At 46.3% G+C, this 17619-nt stretch overlaps 1 protein-coding gene across 2 annotated transcripts; it reads right to left on the bottom strand.

Moving 5' to 3' along the window:
• Window positions 1-12436: 12436 nt before the first annotated feature.
• LOC307091653 (spastin-like) lies at window positions 12437-17402 on the bottom strand. Of its 2 annotated transcripts, none has more exons than XM_079758522.1 (16): window positions 17120-17402; window positions 16944-17027; window positions 16772-16855; window positions 16240-16418; window positions 15763-15899; window positions 15573-15666; window positions 15373-15447; window positions 15168-15239; window positions 14991-15066; window positions 14424-14515; window positions 14243-14322; window positions 14080-14122; window positions 13884-13963; window positions 13697-13767; window positions 13564-13604; window positions 12437-13165 (listed from the first exon to the last, which is right to left on the bottom strand). In XM_079758522.1, exons 1-16 carry the CDS (start codon window positions 17235-17237, stop codon window positions 13040-13042), a joined length of 1452 nt encoding a protein of 483 aa, XP_079614648.1. In that variant the 5' UTR covers window positions 17238-17402; the 3' UTR covers window positions 12437-13039. The 2 variants fall into 2 exon arrangements, with proteins under 2 accessions (XP_079614648.1, XP_079614649.1); XM_079758523.1 differs by having other exon boundaries at window positions 15763-15887.
• Between the last annotated feature and the right edge of the window lie 217 nt (window positions 17403-17619).

The raw sequence follows: 17619 nt of genomic DNA, 5'->3' as shown, positions 1-17619 counted from the left end.
GCAATGTTCATGGGACAAATAACACAGGGTACAGATCCAGTGTCTGGAAGGATGGAATCCCTGCACTTTCCTAAAATGGGATTGCAGCTGTTGGTAAGGTCCGCTGCTCACGACCAAGCAGGAAGACCGCTTGAGGGCTGTGGCGAGCATCCTGGCATGTCATATAGCCTGACAGCTGCCTCTGGCTCTTTACTGTAGCCAAGTGGAGAGGCTGGAGGGTGGAAACCCTGCCTTCCACAGGTGCTAAGTAGTAGAGCCAATTTAATGACCATGGATTCAGACTCATCAACGGTTTCATACGTTTTTTTTTTTGGTATGGCTTTGTGCTGGCCAAGCAAAATACTCTGCCCATACAGTCCCCTCTGTGCAATCCACAATGGGGAGGTGTGAGCGGCTTTTGGAAGTGGTTGCACTGATTAACTTAAACCCCCTGCTTTGTGTGCTTTGGCACAAGGGGGTAAAGCGTGGAAATAACAGTACGGCCACACTAGCCCACTGTATCATTAGGCTTATGGTGATTACATCTCTTGTTCGCTCTCTCCTTCTCTCTCGTCTTGCTCGTCCCCTGTCTATCAATCTTTCTCTCAGTCTCTCCCCATGTCTCTCATGTCTCTCTCTCGGTCTATCTCTGTTCCTTCCTCCTTCTCAGTCTTTCTTTGTCGCTCTCTCTCCCTCTCTTTGTCTCTCTCTGTCTCTGTCTATCACTCTCTTTCTGTCTCTGTCTCTGTCTCTCTCGGTCTCTAACTCAGCCTCTCTCGGCCTTTCACTCGCGTTCTCTCTCTCTGTCTGTCTCGCTCTCTCAGTCTCAGCCTCTCTCTCCCTCGCTCTCTCTCCAGCATTCTAGGGGACAGGGGGTTAAAGGCTTACAGTTCTCCCAGTGGAAAACCACAGACACGGATACCATTATGGAGGTGTGTGCTGGGGGCTGTCTGCGGGGCGACAAAGCCCCTCTTCAGGGAGGAGATACAGCAGGTCAGGAGTCCCCACATAGGTTCTCCTTATGGCATGGCCTCGCCAGCGGCCCGACACAGCAGCCCTCTCTCTTGGCTGTCACTTAGAAGCAGTCGGCATACAGGCGCTGCTTGTGTGAACGCTACACAGCGCTTTTTAAATTTCCATCCAAAATGTGTGTGTGTGTGTGTGTGTGTGTGTGTGTGTGTGTGTGGGCAGTGCATGCGTGCATCAGTGCTGCACACACACACATCTCAAGTCAAATATGCTAACTTTTGCCGCACATCTGACACGATTGGATCCACTGCATCTCAAAGAGGAAATGTTTTCCTTTCAACAAACAGCAACCAAGCAGCTGGTTCGCACCTGAGAATGGCACCACTCCAGCAACAGCGGCCAGTAAACCGCCACCCCCCTGCAGACACTGTGTTCACACCCCCGCTCGGAGAAGCAGCCTACCGCGGAGTGACGGAGGTAATGATAACATGTGTCATGTGTGGGAGAGTGCTCGTGAGTTTGTCTCTATGCCACGGGGCTGGGGATCAGTGTGAGGATCAGTGATGAAGGACAGATTCTGAAACAAGAAGCAAGTGTCTTACTTCAGGGGCCGGGTCTGCCAACGCAGATCCAGTTGCCCGACAATGTGGCTCTGAGGTGGAGGAAAGTCTCGGGGCGAGGAAAGGGCTGCTGAAACTCATCAGTGTCGACCACAGTTCATACAAGTACTTAACCGACGGTACAAAGGCCCGTCTGTGGTGCACTTTTTTCTGCTAACACCACAGCACTTCCCACTCTAGACAGGCCAAGCCCGGCTAGAGTAGACTCCTCCGCGGCCCGGGGAATAATCAGCTTCGTTTAACAATATCGGAAAACTTAGTACGCGATGCGTGACAAGCGCTTTCCAGGCGAGAAACTGCAATTGAGCTACGCACAATTAATTAAACCGCGCACAAATAAACCTGGTGCGTTCATTGTGCGCCTTGAGTGGCTTGCAGATGTGTTTTTGTCTCGGTGAAGCTGGCCCATTGTGTTGAACAGCTTAGGCGTCGTACCGCTCGAAAGTAAACTCCCGTGAGGAAATAATGGTGATATGGTTTGGTGCGAGCGCCCTCAAACGCGAGCGGACAAAGGCTCTGTATGCAGAAACGCTGGATTGGTTTTGTAGCTTAATTTCTTTGGCAGAGAACCACATGCAAACATTTATTTAGGCAGGCCGACTGAGTCGCCGTTTCCACACCGGGCTTGTTTGTTTTAGCAGGTAGCTTATGTAAGAACGGCCACATTTAGGACGGAATACTGTACAACCCTGTCCCAGCGGGGCTGGGGTGCCATGTTCTCCACACAGTGAGACTTGGACGGATTACAGAGCAACTTCCGTGCAAAATAAATAGCCAAAGTTTAAAGAGACATTGACCTGCGATGGCAAAAACAAGTATTGACCCAGGAGAAAAACAAAAAGCGAATCGTGTTGACCTTTTTCTTTGCGGTTCTGGTGAAGCACTCTAAGAGATGCACAAAAGTCTAATCTTTCTTCTTATTCTTCTTCATATTGAACCACATATCCTAAAGCAGGCATGGCTTCACAGTTTAAAGACAAACCCATTCAAGTCTGTGCATCCTTTCGGATCCTTTGCCCCCTGAGAGAACTCTCTGGTTGCTCTCTGGTTTGGCCGACGAACGGCTGCGGACTGTGGTTCTGAGCATAGGCTTCCCAGAGGAAGGAAGCCCTGGCGGGCCTGTAGCTCTGCTGGGCACGGCCGGGACAGCCTACGTGTCCACACTGGACACAGGAAATTGTCCTTGCGCCTTCTGGAGGAGGAGTGGGGGAAGCCGAGAGCTGAGGTTGCATTAACCCATCCCAGAACTCACTCATCTCTGAAAGGAAGAGCCCACCTACCCCTCCGGTCACTGACACTAAGCCCACGGTGGAAGGCAGTTAACAAGTTAGAAACCGTCACAAAGGATCAAACCAACTTTTCTAATCCCTTTAAGGACCGTGACCCTGGTGAAGACGTTGACGTTTCTCAGCTGTCCTGACACCCTCCCAGGTCACCACCTTGGCCTGGGTGTGACCGAGGGCTGGTGGTAGGGAGGTTGAGGGGCTGGGGGATTTGGGGAAGGCTTAGCAGTGCAGACACCCACCCCCCCTCCAACGACATGAAGGACAGCCGGGCCTAAAGATGATGCCTCCAGTCCATCTGATGACTCGCGGTATGGCCTGTTTGGGCTCATTAAGGAGGAACTGGGAGATTGCCACAGCTACTGACCACTGGCTGAACGTGGATCTGTCAGAGGGGATGAGGGAGACATATCTCTGGTCAGTTCATCTGTCACAGAAACACTCCTGACAGGGCCCTGAGATAAACCCTATTGTTCATCCGACAGTAGATGCATGACGACACATTTCTTTCATGCTTTAAAACGATGAATGTCTGATCAAGGCTGTTTCTATTGTTTTCATTTCAGTTGTTTTCCCGACCCTAAGATGATATAAGTTGAGGATGTTCAGGTCAGACTTAAGAGAGCACCGTCTTTCCTGCTGGGTAACTCAGAGAGAGAAAAGGTCACATCTCTGTTTACCACCCAGCTGTAGCACACCTGGCATGGACCAGTTTCACACTTAAAATACCTGCCACACTGTATATTGTGTTTACTGACGTGTCCATTTTGAGTGGTTCTTTACGGAACAGGTGGGTGCTAAAGATTAAAAAAAAGTATTTATCGCCAATGAAATAGAAAGCTGTTCACCGCAAAGCCTATTTGGGGCTGCACTGTTTATCGTAAAGGAAACACATTGTATAAACAAGAGCAGACACAAATCTACAATGTGAGCACGACAGGACTGGGACTAAGACAGGGGGTGAAGAATTTTGACTTATTCTTTAACAATTCCCTGGGAAGCAGAATGATACAGACCCATAACACCATCATCTCATTTTTAGGGCTTGCCAAGCCAAATTGATTGCAGACAGGGTACTGAGCCATTTGAGTCCAATCCCTGTGGCTTTGGTTGAAACACCTTTCCAGAATCAACAGAAGTTGCTTTTACTCGATTTTTTCTTCATGGTGGAAAAAGGAAAATGTCTGGAAGGCCGATTCACAGATTCCCTTTTTGATTGAGGCTTCTAAAAACAGGGTTGTCTAGGGCCACAGATTCAATGACCTACGGGCACGGACAACACGCCAATTACCATGCAGAGCGAACGAATGCTTATCAGTAATTACAGAGGCGCTCAGAACAGGATTCTCCAAGGGCGTGGCGTTATAAATAGTAGCCATGAAACTTCCCGTATTCAGCATTATCTCGGATGATCTCTTTTAACCAACTAGCTGTTACTGGAGTGAATCAGCACTGAGCATCTACTCTCAGCCTTCTGACATGTGTTGTTTCTTTACCATGACAGTGTAATTGTGTCCTTTACCATGACATTGTAATTGTGTTCATGGTGTTCCATGACCTTTGCACCACACGTTAAAAAGGTTCTGGGCGAATTAGCCGAAGACGTATTCGAACACCTTCAGGAAACCAGTGTCAGCCAGCCTCACCCGTAACCTCCCTCGGTAAGGTGAAGTGCTGGGTGGAACGATGGGGATAAGGAGGAGTCCTCTGTATAAGGAGTCCTCTGTCTGACGAGAGGAGTGTGGGGGCGAGGGGACGTCTTGTGATGCACGGCCATCTTACGACACCTACTTTCCATGGCAACAGAGGGGAAGAGAGAATATAGAAGGAAATAAATCATACTTTTTTCCAAGGCGTTTTGCTCTGATCCAGAGCCCCACACGCCAAGTGTTTTTTAACCTGTGGTAATATTGGGTACTGCAGGCGGTATGTGGGATTGTAATCTTGAAATAGACAAATGAAAAATAATATATGTATAAAAAAGAATGAAGATCATTCAAAATAAATATATAATGAATATTGTTCGGTATACAAAGTATCATCAAACAAAGTGTCAATCTTTGACATTACGTCATATGTTTTCTATTAGGTACATTTTTCCATTGATTTGTGATTGAATTTGTTTGCTCAATATCCATCTGGGAGCATAAACAGTGTTGCTGACTTTATATTCCCACTAGCCATGGCCTTGCAGTAATAATGTCGAGTAAAGCGGGAGTAGGCACACCTTTTACTCCGTTTTCTGCTCAGCCACTGCATGTGCATTTGGTTATTATTGTTTGTTTGCATATACAGTGTTCTGTGTAAGGTCTGGGTGACGATTCAATTGTACACCAAAAGTCTGTGTTCGCTTGTGTGTGTGTACGTGTTAGTGTGTGTGTGTACATGTACCTGTGTGTGTGTGTGTGTGTGTGTGTGTGTGTGTGTGTGTGTGTGTGTGTGTGTGTGTGTGTGTGTGTGTGTGTGTGTGTGTGAGATGCTCCGGAGATGGAAGGGGGTGCTGGGACAGGGTCTGGGCACCGGGCCAGCTCTGAGACATCCTGATACGAGCACTCTGCAGTGTGTGTCTGTGGCATGGCGTCAGCCCGCTTTGATGTCCCCCTAGAACACATGTGTTCGCCATCCCCCGGGCTCCTCCAGAAGACATGTGTACCATGGGACATGTCTCCCACAATTAAAGTCGTTTATGTCTTTTTGGGTGAGATAAAAGAAGGCACCGGGAAACGATATAAAAACAACGCTAAGCCCTCGTGTATGATCTCACACACTGAGGTGACTCCCTCTTCCTGTGGGATGTGGATGATGATGATGATGATGATGATGATGATGATGATGAGGAGGAGGAGTAGGAACACAAACGTTTGAACTGATTAGGAATGAGATTTAAGACCACTAATGTTGCAGTTGAGGTTCTCCGGAAACAGGAAACTCATATATTCGTTTTGTTTGGAAACATAGTCGTAATAAAATGGACACACGACATGATATTCCTGGCTGTAAAGTAAAGTCCAAAATAAACATCAAAGGCATTAATGCAAAGTGTTAAAAAAAAGAGGGCTTCTTTGACATAACTCTAAAGTAGAAGCTCTTAGCCTAACCACTTGAGGAAAACATATCATAATAAAATGGGTTGTCTATTTGATGTAATGTTTGGCCCTGGAACGATAATGACATTGTAAAGACAGGCAGCATCACACAGCTGCACATCAGCATGTTCCGATCCGTCCCGATCTCTCCGCTGCTCATTAAGTCTGCACCTGATGTGTTTTGCGGTGTATAGGTAGGGCCAAGGTGGGGTAATTGCTTTCAATTATATCTACTATGCTAACTTTTCTATACCCACTTTTAAACATGCCACAAAAAACTTGGCTGTGAAAAAAAGCTGTGTCTCAACAAGTCAGTATGTCAGATACATGTCTGATCCGCATGGAAGGACCAGGCTGAAATACCTGGTGAGACGAGGTCCGTACGGAAAGCCTAGGGTAGAATAGCTGGAAGTGACGGCTTCGGCCCGGGGCTCCTCGTCTTTTCAACGGCAGAGCGCACACACATGTCAAAGTGACAAAAGTGTCAAGTGACAAAACGATGCTGCCAGCTGATGTAATCTGCTGCTCGGTCTGCTCACAAATGGCAAGACGGGGGCACCTGCTGTTGGCTGGCAGCCTTTAAAGGCTGGTATTTGAGGTCTGAGATATTTGGATATGTAGGATGGCATATGGCCTTGTTTCTGCATGTCAGCAAACCTACGGAAGAGTGGCTGCTATGTTGTTCACTTGACAGGTGAGTATTCTTGTCCGATCCGATGGGATGGTTCTCCTCCCTGCCCTAGGTTGAGTGTACGTTTTTTATTTTGAGCGAGTTTGTTTTATGAGAGTATTTTGCTAATCTCTGTTGACACATTCCTGTATATGATCATATCTTGTCAAAAGACACAAACACACCTGGTTCAGTGTGCAATTTATTGGAACTGCTTAGTATGTGGTTGTACAGGTGAGTACATGATCAGTTTTTGGATGTTTTGCGGTCAGATATTAAAGGCCTTATTCTCCCATCTGTCTTTCTAGTCAGTTATAGATGTCCGGTCTGGTAGGCCCTAGACCCCGGACACAGGATTGAGTGTTGCATCAGCTTTGTGTTAAATAAACTACAGTTGTGTAGCCTACCCTGTGGACACTTTACAATTAACGCTCCACATTAACCCATCCGTACCCACATTCCCACACCAATGGAAACCCAAACTTGCAGTGCAATATCCAGCCGGTTAGGGTTGAATGCCTTGCTCAGGAACACCTCCATAGCTAGCAGCCAGATTTATCAGAGAATCGAATCCACATCCCAGGTTTTCAGACAACCGGCTCTACTGCTGCCGATGTTAATTCCTTTTTCATTATACATTACTGGATTATATCTGCGACTATGCTCAATATTTCATTGCATTTATATGGCCCTTTTCAAGACACCCAAAGCAGCCCTAATATTAATAGTAAAGAATAATATTAACTAATTGTGTTTATGTGTGCGTGCGTGCGCATATGACACCTCATCCACAACCAGCACTGCTTTGATCCTCTCCACGGCATCGTGCACATACCTCTTCCCAAAGGTCAGTCTGCATTGTCTGGGTGGGTGGGTGAAGGGAGGCGCCTCAGCCTCCCAGTGATCCAAGTTAAGCCCACTGGTTATAGTGGCTGAAGGTCAGCCCTGATGAACCCTCTGTTTGTTTTCCGGGTCCGAGTGGTTACTCTTGGTGTGGTTGCTCTGTGTCCCATTAGCGGTTAATTGGTCATGTCAAGTGTTGAGGTGAACGCCATGTCTGGGGAGTGTTTCTTCAGTCCTGCTGTTGTTTTTCTTGAATGAGGACTGGGAGTGGCTTACTGCCTCAGAAATGGGTTTTTTTAAGATTTACTTTTGAAGGTTTTATTATTTAAATGGCAGGGTAAGTAAGACAGGAAGGTATGGGAGATAGAGGGGAAGACATGCAGCAAAGGACCACAGGCAGGAATCAAACCCCAGGTCGCTGTGGTAAGGACTGGGCCGTAATGGTACGCGCTCTACCAGGTGAACCACCGGGGAGCCCCCTTTACGCTATATGTTAATATGATATGCATAAAATATGTTGTTAAATATGTCCTCAATAACCTCTTAATTAAAGGTCAACTATATATCCTTGATATATCCTTATCATTTAAACCATATCTTTGAAAAACCAATAAGTGAAGCACTGCTTCTTGAAGACCAACAAGATGAAAGCATTCTGCTATTCTCTAAAGAGTCAGTTGTTCTTTATCAGCTCAAATGGATGGGGGAAGCTGTCTGTCTGCATCAGGAAAGCCTGGGGTTAGAGAGAGAAAAATAGTTGTCAGAGGTCGGATGCATAATCAATAATCATGTGTAGGTAGTTTTTTCCACAGGTAAACGATGACCTTGTGACCCCCCGATTAGTCTTCAGGGAGATTTCCTGAACAAACATTGGCCTAACAAATAAATCAAGTCAAAGAAGATTCAAATTCAATGTCACTGACAAGAGGGGCAGGCGAAAAACGCCTTTTAGTTTGGTTCTCTTTTGATGAATAGCAGTCAAAGACACAGCCGGACACAGCTGCTTGTGGAGAGGTGTCACTTGAGCCAAGATAAGTGCCTTGGTCTGACCGTAAAGGATGCGCACACATCTGTCATCAAAAGGATGCGCACACATCTGTCACCACTGCCATTCGTCAGCTGACAGCAACAGGGGTAAACACGCTGTAGCTTCCGGCTCAGATTAGCGGCGAGTTATAAAACAGCAGGGGGGGGGAAACAGTTGTGTTCCACATCACGGCCCTTGTCTTGGAAGAAAAGAAAGGGAGAAAGTATGAAAAAGAAGGGATAAAAGGGTAAGAGGTGTTAATTGGCCGCAGTTCAGCCCAGGAGGTCACGGCTCCGATCTGGTGGGGTGGGGGGGTGTCACGGCTCTCGTTGACCGGCAAGTGTGAAGTAGGAGTTTAACGGCCGGCCATCGCTGGGAGTCGAACCTGACGGGGGCCAAAGGTGGAGGTGAAGCCCTCCTGTCCCTGCATGTAGGACCGTGGGCGGCGGAGAGAGCAACAAAGATAATGAGAGACGGAGAGAGGGCTAAGAAAAACAAGAGGGAGCCGAGGACAAGCTGAGGTGGGGAGGTGGGCGGGAGCCGTGATCGCAGGCGGACAGACCATCGCTCTCGTGAAAGCTCAGCACGCCTCACTTTCACTTTTCGTCAAGTGTCTTGGCTGCGCGCAGCCGAAAGGAATGCGCCGCTGGGCGACCCGCAACTCACCCGATGATGAACCAGCGCCCCCTCCCCCTATAACCGCCCCACACCGCCCCCTCGCCCGCCCACTCACGCCCCCGGTGTCCCCCCCGGAGCCAGGTACTGCTTCGGTGTAAAGGGGGGCTCGGAGAGCCCGCCAAAGCACAGAGGTCACAATGAAGAAATGTCATGGATATGTCTCAGGGCATCAGGGTCAGATAGGCAGAGGCCGTCCGCCTCCTTCAAACCTGATTCAATACGGAATGTGATACGGAAACACTGTGGATGGATGAGGCAGGCCAATGCAAGCAATGATGAAATGTCTGTCTGGATGTACTTTTGACAACCACAAGGGAGCTGTACGACAGACTGTATTCTTTCAGCCGGATATTAGCAAGAGTAAAACATTTAATTGGGATGAGGCACTAAGAAACGCCCAGCTTGTCCTTAACAGTTATGTCCCGTGACAACCACCGCCTAAACAAGGATACCCATATGCTCAACATTAGTGACTTTGATGTTTGAAGGTCTGACTCACAGCAAAACATGTCGGAGAAGGTCCGCTCCGACAGACTGCAACTCTTATTCACATTGACACAGTTTCTGTGCCTTCGAGTGCGACTGCAGGCTCCATGTTTCCGTGGCACCTCCCCTCTGACTCCAGAGAGCTCGCTCCCCAGGTCTAGCCCGCTGTCATTCTTTATAGCTTCTTGGCTGCAGGCGACAGTTAAAAGGAAAACACATGCTGGTATCTCGGCAAACTCGGCGGCATGCAGACATGAACGTGCTCACTCTGAAACACGTCGGTGTCCCGTAAACCCCATATCGTTAAAATAATTTGCCACAAACCCTAATCTCTCCTTAAAAGCCCCCTGTCTCTTAACTGTTTGCAATTACCCATGCCGTACATGTCCACCTCATTTTATAAGACCGTGGTGTCCCCAGGCAGGCAGGTACTGAGATTGAAAGCTTGCCACGAGCACATTACTCCCGGGGGGATTAAAGATGGAAATGCCACTTACTTGAGTTACATTAGACTAGTCTCTCAAGGGCCGTCCACTGACAGCATAGAGAAGCGTTTCCCTGGCATCCTTCAAAAGGTGGGAAATGGAGAGGCTACCAAACTAGAAACAACACTGGAAGAAAAGCCTTTTAAGCCTCTGTGTTCACACCGCTGTCTCGTCCCTTAATGTATCGCACACATCTGTCTTGGATATTTTGTAGCTGGTACTGGTGTTGTTTTTTACAATCAAATCGAGGAATTGGCAAATTTATAGCATAACCGGCGCCTGATTATATTTTGGCCCCCGAAGCGAGAAATTGACAAAGCGATAAAAAAATACCAGCGTAAGCAATGTGAGATTCCTACATATGTGCTAACTCAGACCTCCCTAGGTTTACACAACGATCTACACACACGCGCGCACAGGCGCACATGCAATCCATGCATAAATAGTGAGCTAGAAAAATAAATTTGCTCATAAAAGACAGATGCGGCTGTTGAATGTAAGATCAGATTTGGCTGCAGGCCTCCCGTGAGAGAGTAGGATAACACGTGTCGGGTAAAGGAGATTCTGTTTTGACTCTGTAGGCAACGCGCAACAGAAGCAACCAGTTATGAAGAATGGACACTCTGGGAGCTGAAAGAGGACCGTTGTAACACCTTTTAAAATGAAGGTAAACGGAAAAAATGTGCGTGCGTGCGTGCGTGCCACACTCTCCCATCTAGTACTCTAGGGGGCAAGCTGTTGATTGACAAACGAAACAAAACAAGTACAAAGTATACTTTCAGTAACAAAACCCCACAAGAAGCGAGGTAGTCATGTAGCCACACACACGATGGGCCCAGAACCAAACACAACAAACAGGCCCTCAACGAGTCCACACACACAGTTTTGATAGCGGACCACTTGAAGAAACACTCTGTGTGTTTGCTCAGTTGGCGGGTTGACTGTTATTCTTCTCACAACAGGGTGGGCGCCTTCACGGGACCTGCCCAATTATCACTTTCAATTCACTTCAAGGCCCTCCTCCCCTGGGTGGGTGTGGCATTCTCATTTGTTTCTTATTTAGTGGAGAAAAAGCATTGTCTGCTACCCATTGGAGGAGCCATTCGAGATTTAAAGGCCCCTAGGTCAATTTAAAATCAACCCCATAGTGACATCACACATGGGCTTGTCCACCCAGAAGGCTGAAATAGATCAGCTAACCAGTTGGTGCAGTACCCTGGGTAGGGTGACATTTACCTTTACATTAAGGGCATTAAGCCCTTATCTAAAGCGACTTACAATGAGTACATTTGTCAGAAGAAAGAGAGAACAATATATCTCTGTCGGTTCAGTAAGGATGTTCATAGAACCAAGTGCCAAGCACTTACAATCGCTATGTTAACCCATTCCCCGTATACAACAAAGACAGCTAGGAGGGCTGAACTGTCCATTGTGTATCTTTGTGGAAACTCCCCACGTGGGAAACAGAAGCCGTCGAACCGAAGTACAATGGTGCTGCTGCTTGACACCACGACAAAGCTAAAGGAGGCGTCTTCACGGTGCGCCCAGCGTGACATCACTCTAGGTGTCTAGTACGAGGAGAGATACTATCGTTAAGGGGCGAGGAAAACGGGTTGACCCGCTGTCTGTGGTTGTACACGTTTAAATGCATCCATGGTTGAGCGCATGCGTCAGTGTATGCCCAGCTGAGTACATGGGTAAGCAGGACCTCGTGTGTGTGTGTGGATGCATAAGTATGTACTGGCGGATGAGTGTGTGTGCATGAGTGAGTGACGTCTGGGAGTGTTTGTGTTTTCGTACTTGTGAGGTCATGTGTGGGTGTTTGTGTTCCTTCTCAACAGAAAAAGCGCCACTGACTGACATTTCCAGACACACATAAAGTGAGAGGCTGTAGCAACGGGCAACAGGGCGGGTAGGCCAGTGGACCCACAGCTAACGTCACTGGTGCAGAGGGAGGAGACCTTGCCTCCCGGTATGGACTACAACTTTAATAAAAAACACTAGTAAAGCTGTTCACAGGTCTGAAATGACCGAGCACTATACTAGGCCTCTGGCCTCCCTCTGTTGTGTGATTTGATGACAGTTGGGGTAACGGGATCTAAACCGCCACACTTAGCTATTTCAGTTGTATTATAACGCGGACGTGCACACACTAACTGAGAATCACAGGTAAACCAACTAAAACGCTTATTTTATATTCAACCAGGGGTAGAAAAAGTGAAACAAAGAAAGGTTTCATAATCTGGCGTTATCTAATATAAAGACGTTACCCCGGTAAATCAGTTGTATATGGTTTTATTTATAGTTAGTATGATGCATTCGCCAATAAAAACAAAATTCAAAAGCTCTAATTAATTTATCAACGCTTTACGTTGTTCAATACTGAGCAAGCGCGATGCAGTATGGAGAAGTTTGCTGCCCTCTTCAGGAGGGCAGGGAGTATTACAGTACAGCAGTAAAAACATCAAAAGTCATTATGAATGGGGCAAATTAACCCAATTATTTAAATAAAGCCCCTGAAAACCCTTATTTTCAAAATATATATAAATAGGGGATAAAAAAAATACTAAACTGCATTGTCGGGACCAGCAATACTGTACAATACACATCTTAAACAGTTTTTTACTGAATACCTAATTGTTTTCTGAAGGTCTAAATTTGATTCCAAACAAAGCTCAAACTTGCTGTCAATGTTAGGTTGTTAGGTTATTGCTGTTAATATAATTTAAATATGACAACGCACAAATCAAATACTATAGATCTACCTCACATTGTGCCAAGTACCAGAGGTAGAATTTCAAGCAATAAACAAAAAGGTCAGGCATTGGGGACAAACTGCATGGCAGTCAGTGCCAATACATTCAAATTAGTAGCCAATGGATTTTACAGTGCCCACTGATTAGTTCCATGCATTTAGAAAGCTGTCGTGTCTCCAAAGTCTTTATTCCATTTCACATACAGACCCAAGGTCTGTGGGCTGACACTGGGCTTGATACGCTTCAGGGAATCCTCAAAGTCCTTCAGCCTCATGTGCCGCATCTGAAGGTAAAGAAACAAGTTTGTATTGGCTGCCGAGTTCACCTAGACTCTGCAAAGCCTCCCCCCGCACCCCTCTTACACACTTATTGTATGTTGTACGTCCTTGCACTTAAAAAAAGTTCTTAGCACTGTGTAGCATCATATCCTAGCTATCTTTGTTGTATACGGTGAATGGGTAAACCTAAAAATGATGAGTGCTTGGCACTTGGTTCTATGAACATCCTTACTGTACTGACAGCGATACACTGTTTATCCCTTTCTTCTGACAAATGTACTCATTGTAAGTCGCTTTTGATAAAAGCATCTGCTAAATGCCCTAAATGTAACTGTAATGTTAATAAACCCTAACTGAGTACACACGTGTACCAAACATGAACATGTTGAATGAAATACCTCACCTCGCTAATCGCCACGCTCTTCACCTGTTCCGGCCCCATTTCTGTGTGGAAAACATTTTTTAGCAGCTGCTTTCAAAACAAAGTGGTAGTTGTAATGAAATGAGAGTATATATTTAACCGGGAACATCCTTACCCCTGATGGGACCCAGAGCGGCGTCTTTGGCTAACGAGGTGAGATCACTTCCTGAGTAGCCAGCTGTCACCCTTTTGAAAATGCACACCATGGTATTAGGGTGATGTCATGGCCGACTTAATAGATTCATGACTGTGGGAGGGGAACAGTGTGCAAATGAGGTCTTAGAGGATAGAAAGGTACCCACTTGGCAAGATGTAAGAGCTCTTTTTGGTTCAGTAGCTCCCCTTGCTTTCCTAGGAGATGTGTGAGCAGCTTGAGTCTAGTCTGGAGGTTAGAATTGACACATCATAGGCACATTAACATTCACTGCTTTCTCAAAGACAAAAAGAAAGAAAGGACATTTAGAAAAGGCAATAGACGGATGAAAACATAGTGCTTACTTCTTCATCCGGCAAGGCCACGTATATCCTTTTGACAAAGCGTCTGACAAGGAAAAGTAAACATATTAATAAGTTAAGAATGTTGTGGTTAGCATACTTGAGGACAGATCGAGCTATAGCGAACCTTTAATGTCGAAAGGGAGACAATAAAGTGTGTGCGTACCGCAGTGCTGCCTCATCCAGCTCTTGGGGCCGGTTAGTTGCTCCCATGACTAGTACTCTGTCATCCCCCCCTGACTGCACCTGAACCAGGAAAAAAAAAAACAGGTGTTCAGGAAAAGTCTGCACAACTGTGCAGATTTTCAGTTTCTCTTGAGACTGAAGTAAAGCGAAGCTCGTCTTACGCCATCGAACTGGAGGAGGAACTCGGTCTTCAGGCGACGGCTGGCCTCGTGCTCTCTCTCGCTCCTCTCACAGAGCAGGCTGTCCACCTCGTCTGAACCACACCGAATATCACAGTCTAAGTCTCTTGTTTGTCATTGGTCACGGTATAACACAGGACCATTCTGAACAGTGAACTTCCTCAAGACAAGGTAAGTTACAAATCCAAATAGGAGCAAAAATATGGCAAGACTAGCAAAAGTATACATAATACAAGTTAACCACTAGCCCAATTCCAGAGAATATAAAAATAGGGAACATAGCATATATCCTGTTGGTTATAGATATAGGGAGAGTATTTAAATATATTATAAATATAAAGTAGAGGTGCGCCGATGAATATGTACCTAAATGTAGGTAATCTAAATGGAATGTACAACTGACCAAAGAATGTCTATACATGTTCAGGTGCTCAGTATGATCAATATGTTAAAGCTGATGAAAAAGGCTGTTCAAATCAGCCTTTCCCAGACTGTACATTTGAACACGAGACACTTGTTTACAAAGTTTCACAATACATAATGACCCACCAATGAAGATGATGGATGGCTGTAGTTCCCGGGCGACGGCGAACAAAGCTCGCACAAGCTTCTCACCCTCTCCCACCTTTGGCAGAAATTGAACAAATACAACAATGGCTTTCATAACCCACAGCAATCAGATACCTCTGATCTCGCTGAAACTTGCCAGTAATAAAATGAACTCACGTATTTAGAGGTCAGGGTAGAAGCGCTGATGTTAAAGAAGGTGGAGTCGGACTCCCTGGCAACTGCTTTGGCCTGGCAACAGGGCAGGTAACAGAGGCAATAAGGCGATACTGCTGGATAAACATCTGCCATTTGTTTTTGTTGAGAATAGGGACCACAAATATATAGAATATTTGACACAGCAACATCTGTCATGGTAACTCACCAACATGGTCTTTCCATTCCCAGGGGGACCAAACAAAAGCAGCCCTCTTGCTGGAGCCCTCAAGCCGGTGAAGAGCTGAATGAGGTAAGATTAAGTGGTCATTGGTGTATCGGCGGTGTTTTCTTTACACAGAATGAAGATGGAGAACCTGACCACTAAACCTCAGACCACATGCATGCGTTTCATTACAGGTGATGTACCTCTGGCCTCAATGCTGGTAGGATGACAATTTCTTGAAGCGCTTGCTTCGCTAGTTCCTGTCCGGCAATGTCCTCAAAAGATATGGCCGGTCCACTGCAATGAACAAACAAAGTAACCTCATATTCATCGACGTTCGGGTGCTAAATTAGAAGTGGCTAAATCTTCAAGTGAAGTTAACTTATGTTTTACCTGTCGACAATTTCATTGAGGATCATGTTGGCCAGTTTGCTGTCAACGTTTTTGAAGTTTTTCATATCTCTCTTGCGGGGCTGCTTCGATGCTGCCGCTCCTTTAACAGTCGGACCTCGGCCTGCCTGTGGGGTAACCTTGGGGAATTTAAATTCACAAAACATGAATTCAATTCAATGTCATTTGTATAGTCGTTAATCCCAGGTACAGTCTCAAAGGGCTTAACAGGCCATATATGTATGTTACCCCTCTAACCCTAGCCCCCCAGAGGACAAGAAAAAACTCCCTTAATTAGCAAGGAAGAAATCTTGAGATGGAAAGAAGAGTGGGGGATCCCTCCTTCCAGGGATGGTCAGGAGTTCAATGGGTGCCATCATTTACGTACATGCAGGCAAAACATTTTCCGTTCAAACAACACAAGCGTTAGAAACGTTGTCCTACTGTTCATAACCACTCTACACTTTCTGTGAAGCTCACCTTTGGGTTGATGGTTCTGGGGGCAGGCCTGCCAGGGGGGGACGGCCTGACCTGACTGGAGGCGCCACCAGCTGCAGCCGGGCCTTTTGGGGCAGGCTTGGGTTGGGGGGCCGGCTGGCTTCCACCATTCTGGGGACTTCTGGGAGCTGGGAGTCGTCTTGTAGATTCCAAAGTGGCCTCTGTAGAATATATATAAAATATAATAATATTCACATTTAGCAGCTCCACCACTTTCGTTTAGAGTTGGCATGAGGCATGTCTGACAATCTAGCTGCTAGACAGGGTGTGCCACATTGTTTTAATGTTTCCATCATACGTCACTCTTCCAAGGCCTATCAATTGTCTCTCATTATTGTCAACCCTATTTGTCGTTATTCTAGAAACATGAGGACAAACCAAATTAAAAATACTTTTTAAAAAATGGGACTTTTGCTGTAGGTGATTGCTTAGTGGGGCGGGGCGGTCAACTCATATTCAAATTATATCATATCACTTTATTGAAAGTCTGAATGGCAAGCTAAAATGCACTCACCCAAAAGTGAGAGCCGTTCTTTTGCCATGTCGAGATTGGTGACCATCTTATCTTGGAGTCTCTTTGTCCTTTCATACTGTTCTCCTTGAACATAAAGAGAGTGAACCGTGAAGTCAGCAGGGGCATGTCAAAACGCATACACAACATGTGTTTGATCGGAGTGCGACCCTACCCTCTCCTGTGACTTCTACGGCAATCCCACGTTGAAGGTCCTCAATGCCTTTCTTGTACCACTGGACAGCCTCCTCTTTGACTCCTGTCATTTGAAAGAGACAGGGGGACATGTCGATGAGCAAGCCCACTGATACACATCATAACAGACACATGATTAAAATACAATGCACAAACCTGTATCATCCTCGTCGATCCTTAGCGCTACGCATATGTACTCGAATGCCTGTTTATGATAGCCTTTAATAATGTCGCTATTGCTTTTGCCTTTGCTGCTACTCATTCTGGACGCCATCACTGCGAGAGTTGGCTCGTAGACGTGACATATAGTTTGTATCTCAGTCTTGAACTTGTACTATAAGCTTTTTCACAATCAATTATGTGTTAATTAAGGCAATATTTGGGATACGGGCATGTAACGGCTGACTGCTTCCTGCTCAAAGAACAAAACGTAAACATCACAAAGGTTACTACTTCCCCCTTGGTCATCAGCGCTTGACCAATCAGAGGCCTAGGACTAGAACATTGGCGATCGCGAGAACTTATTGCACCCGGGCTGAACTGGCACAATAAACGAGCTTATGCCAAACGATAACCACGCCCATAGGACTGGCGTCTCATTTTACACCTGTCGTTTATTGGTTAAGAAACGCCCACACTGTGACGCGCCTGTTTCA

The sequence above is a fragment of the Pollachius pollachius genome (assembly GCF_949987615.1).
Source record: "Pollachius pollachius genome assembly, chromosome: 2".
Taxonomy (NCBI): Eukaryota; Metazoa; Chordata; class Actinopteri; order Gadiformes; family Gadidae; genus Pollachius; species Pollachius pollachius.
Note: the sequence above shows the minus strand (reverse complement) of the source record. Positions and strands in the feature narration are given on the sequence as shown.

What these genes read in the sequence shown, in the direction of transcription:
- LOC307091653 (XM_079758522.1), bottom strand. Translation starts at nt 17,237, where the DNA reads ATGGCGTCCAGAATGAGTAGCAGCAAAGGCAAAAGCAATAGCGACATT. An exon ending in GATCGACGAGGATGATACAG is followed by an intron (nt 17,028 to 17,119) that starts GTTTGTGCATTG and finishes TTCAAATGACAG; the next exon opens with GAGTCAAAGAGGAGGCTGTC. An exon ending in TACCAGCATTGAGGCCAGAG is followed by an intron (nt 15,448 to 15,572) that starts GTACATCACCTG and finishes TACCTCATTCAG; the next exon opens with CTCTTCACCGGCTTGAGGGC.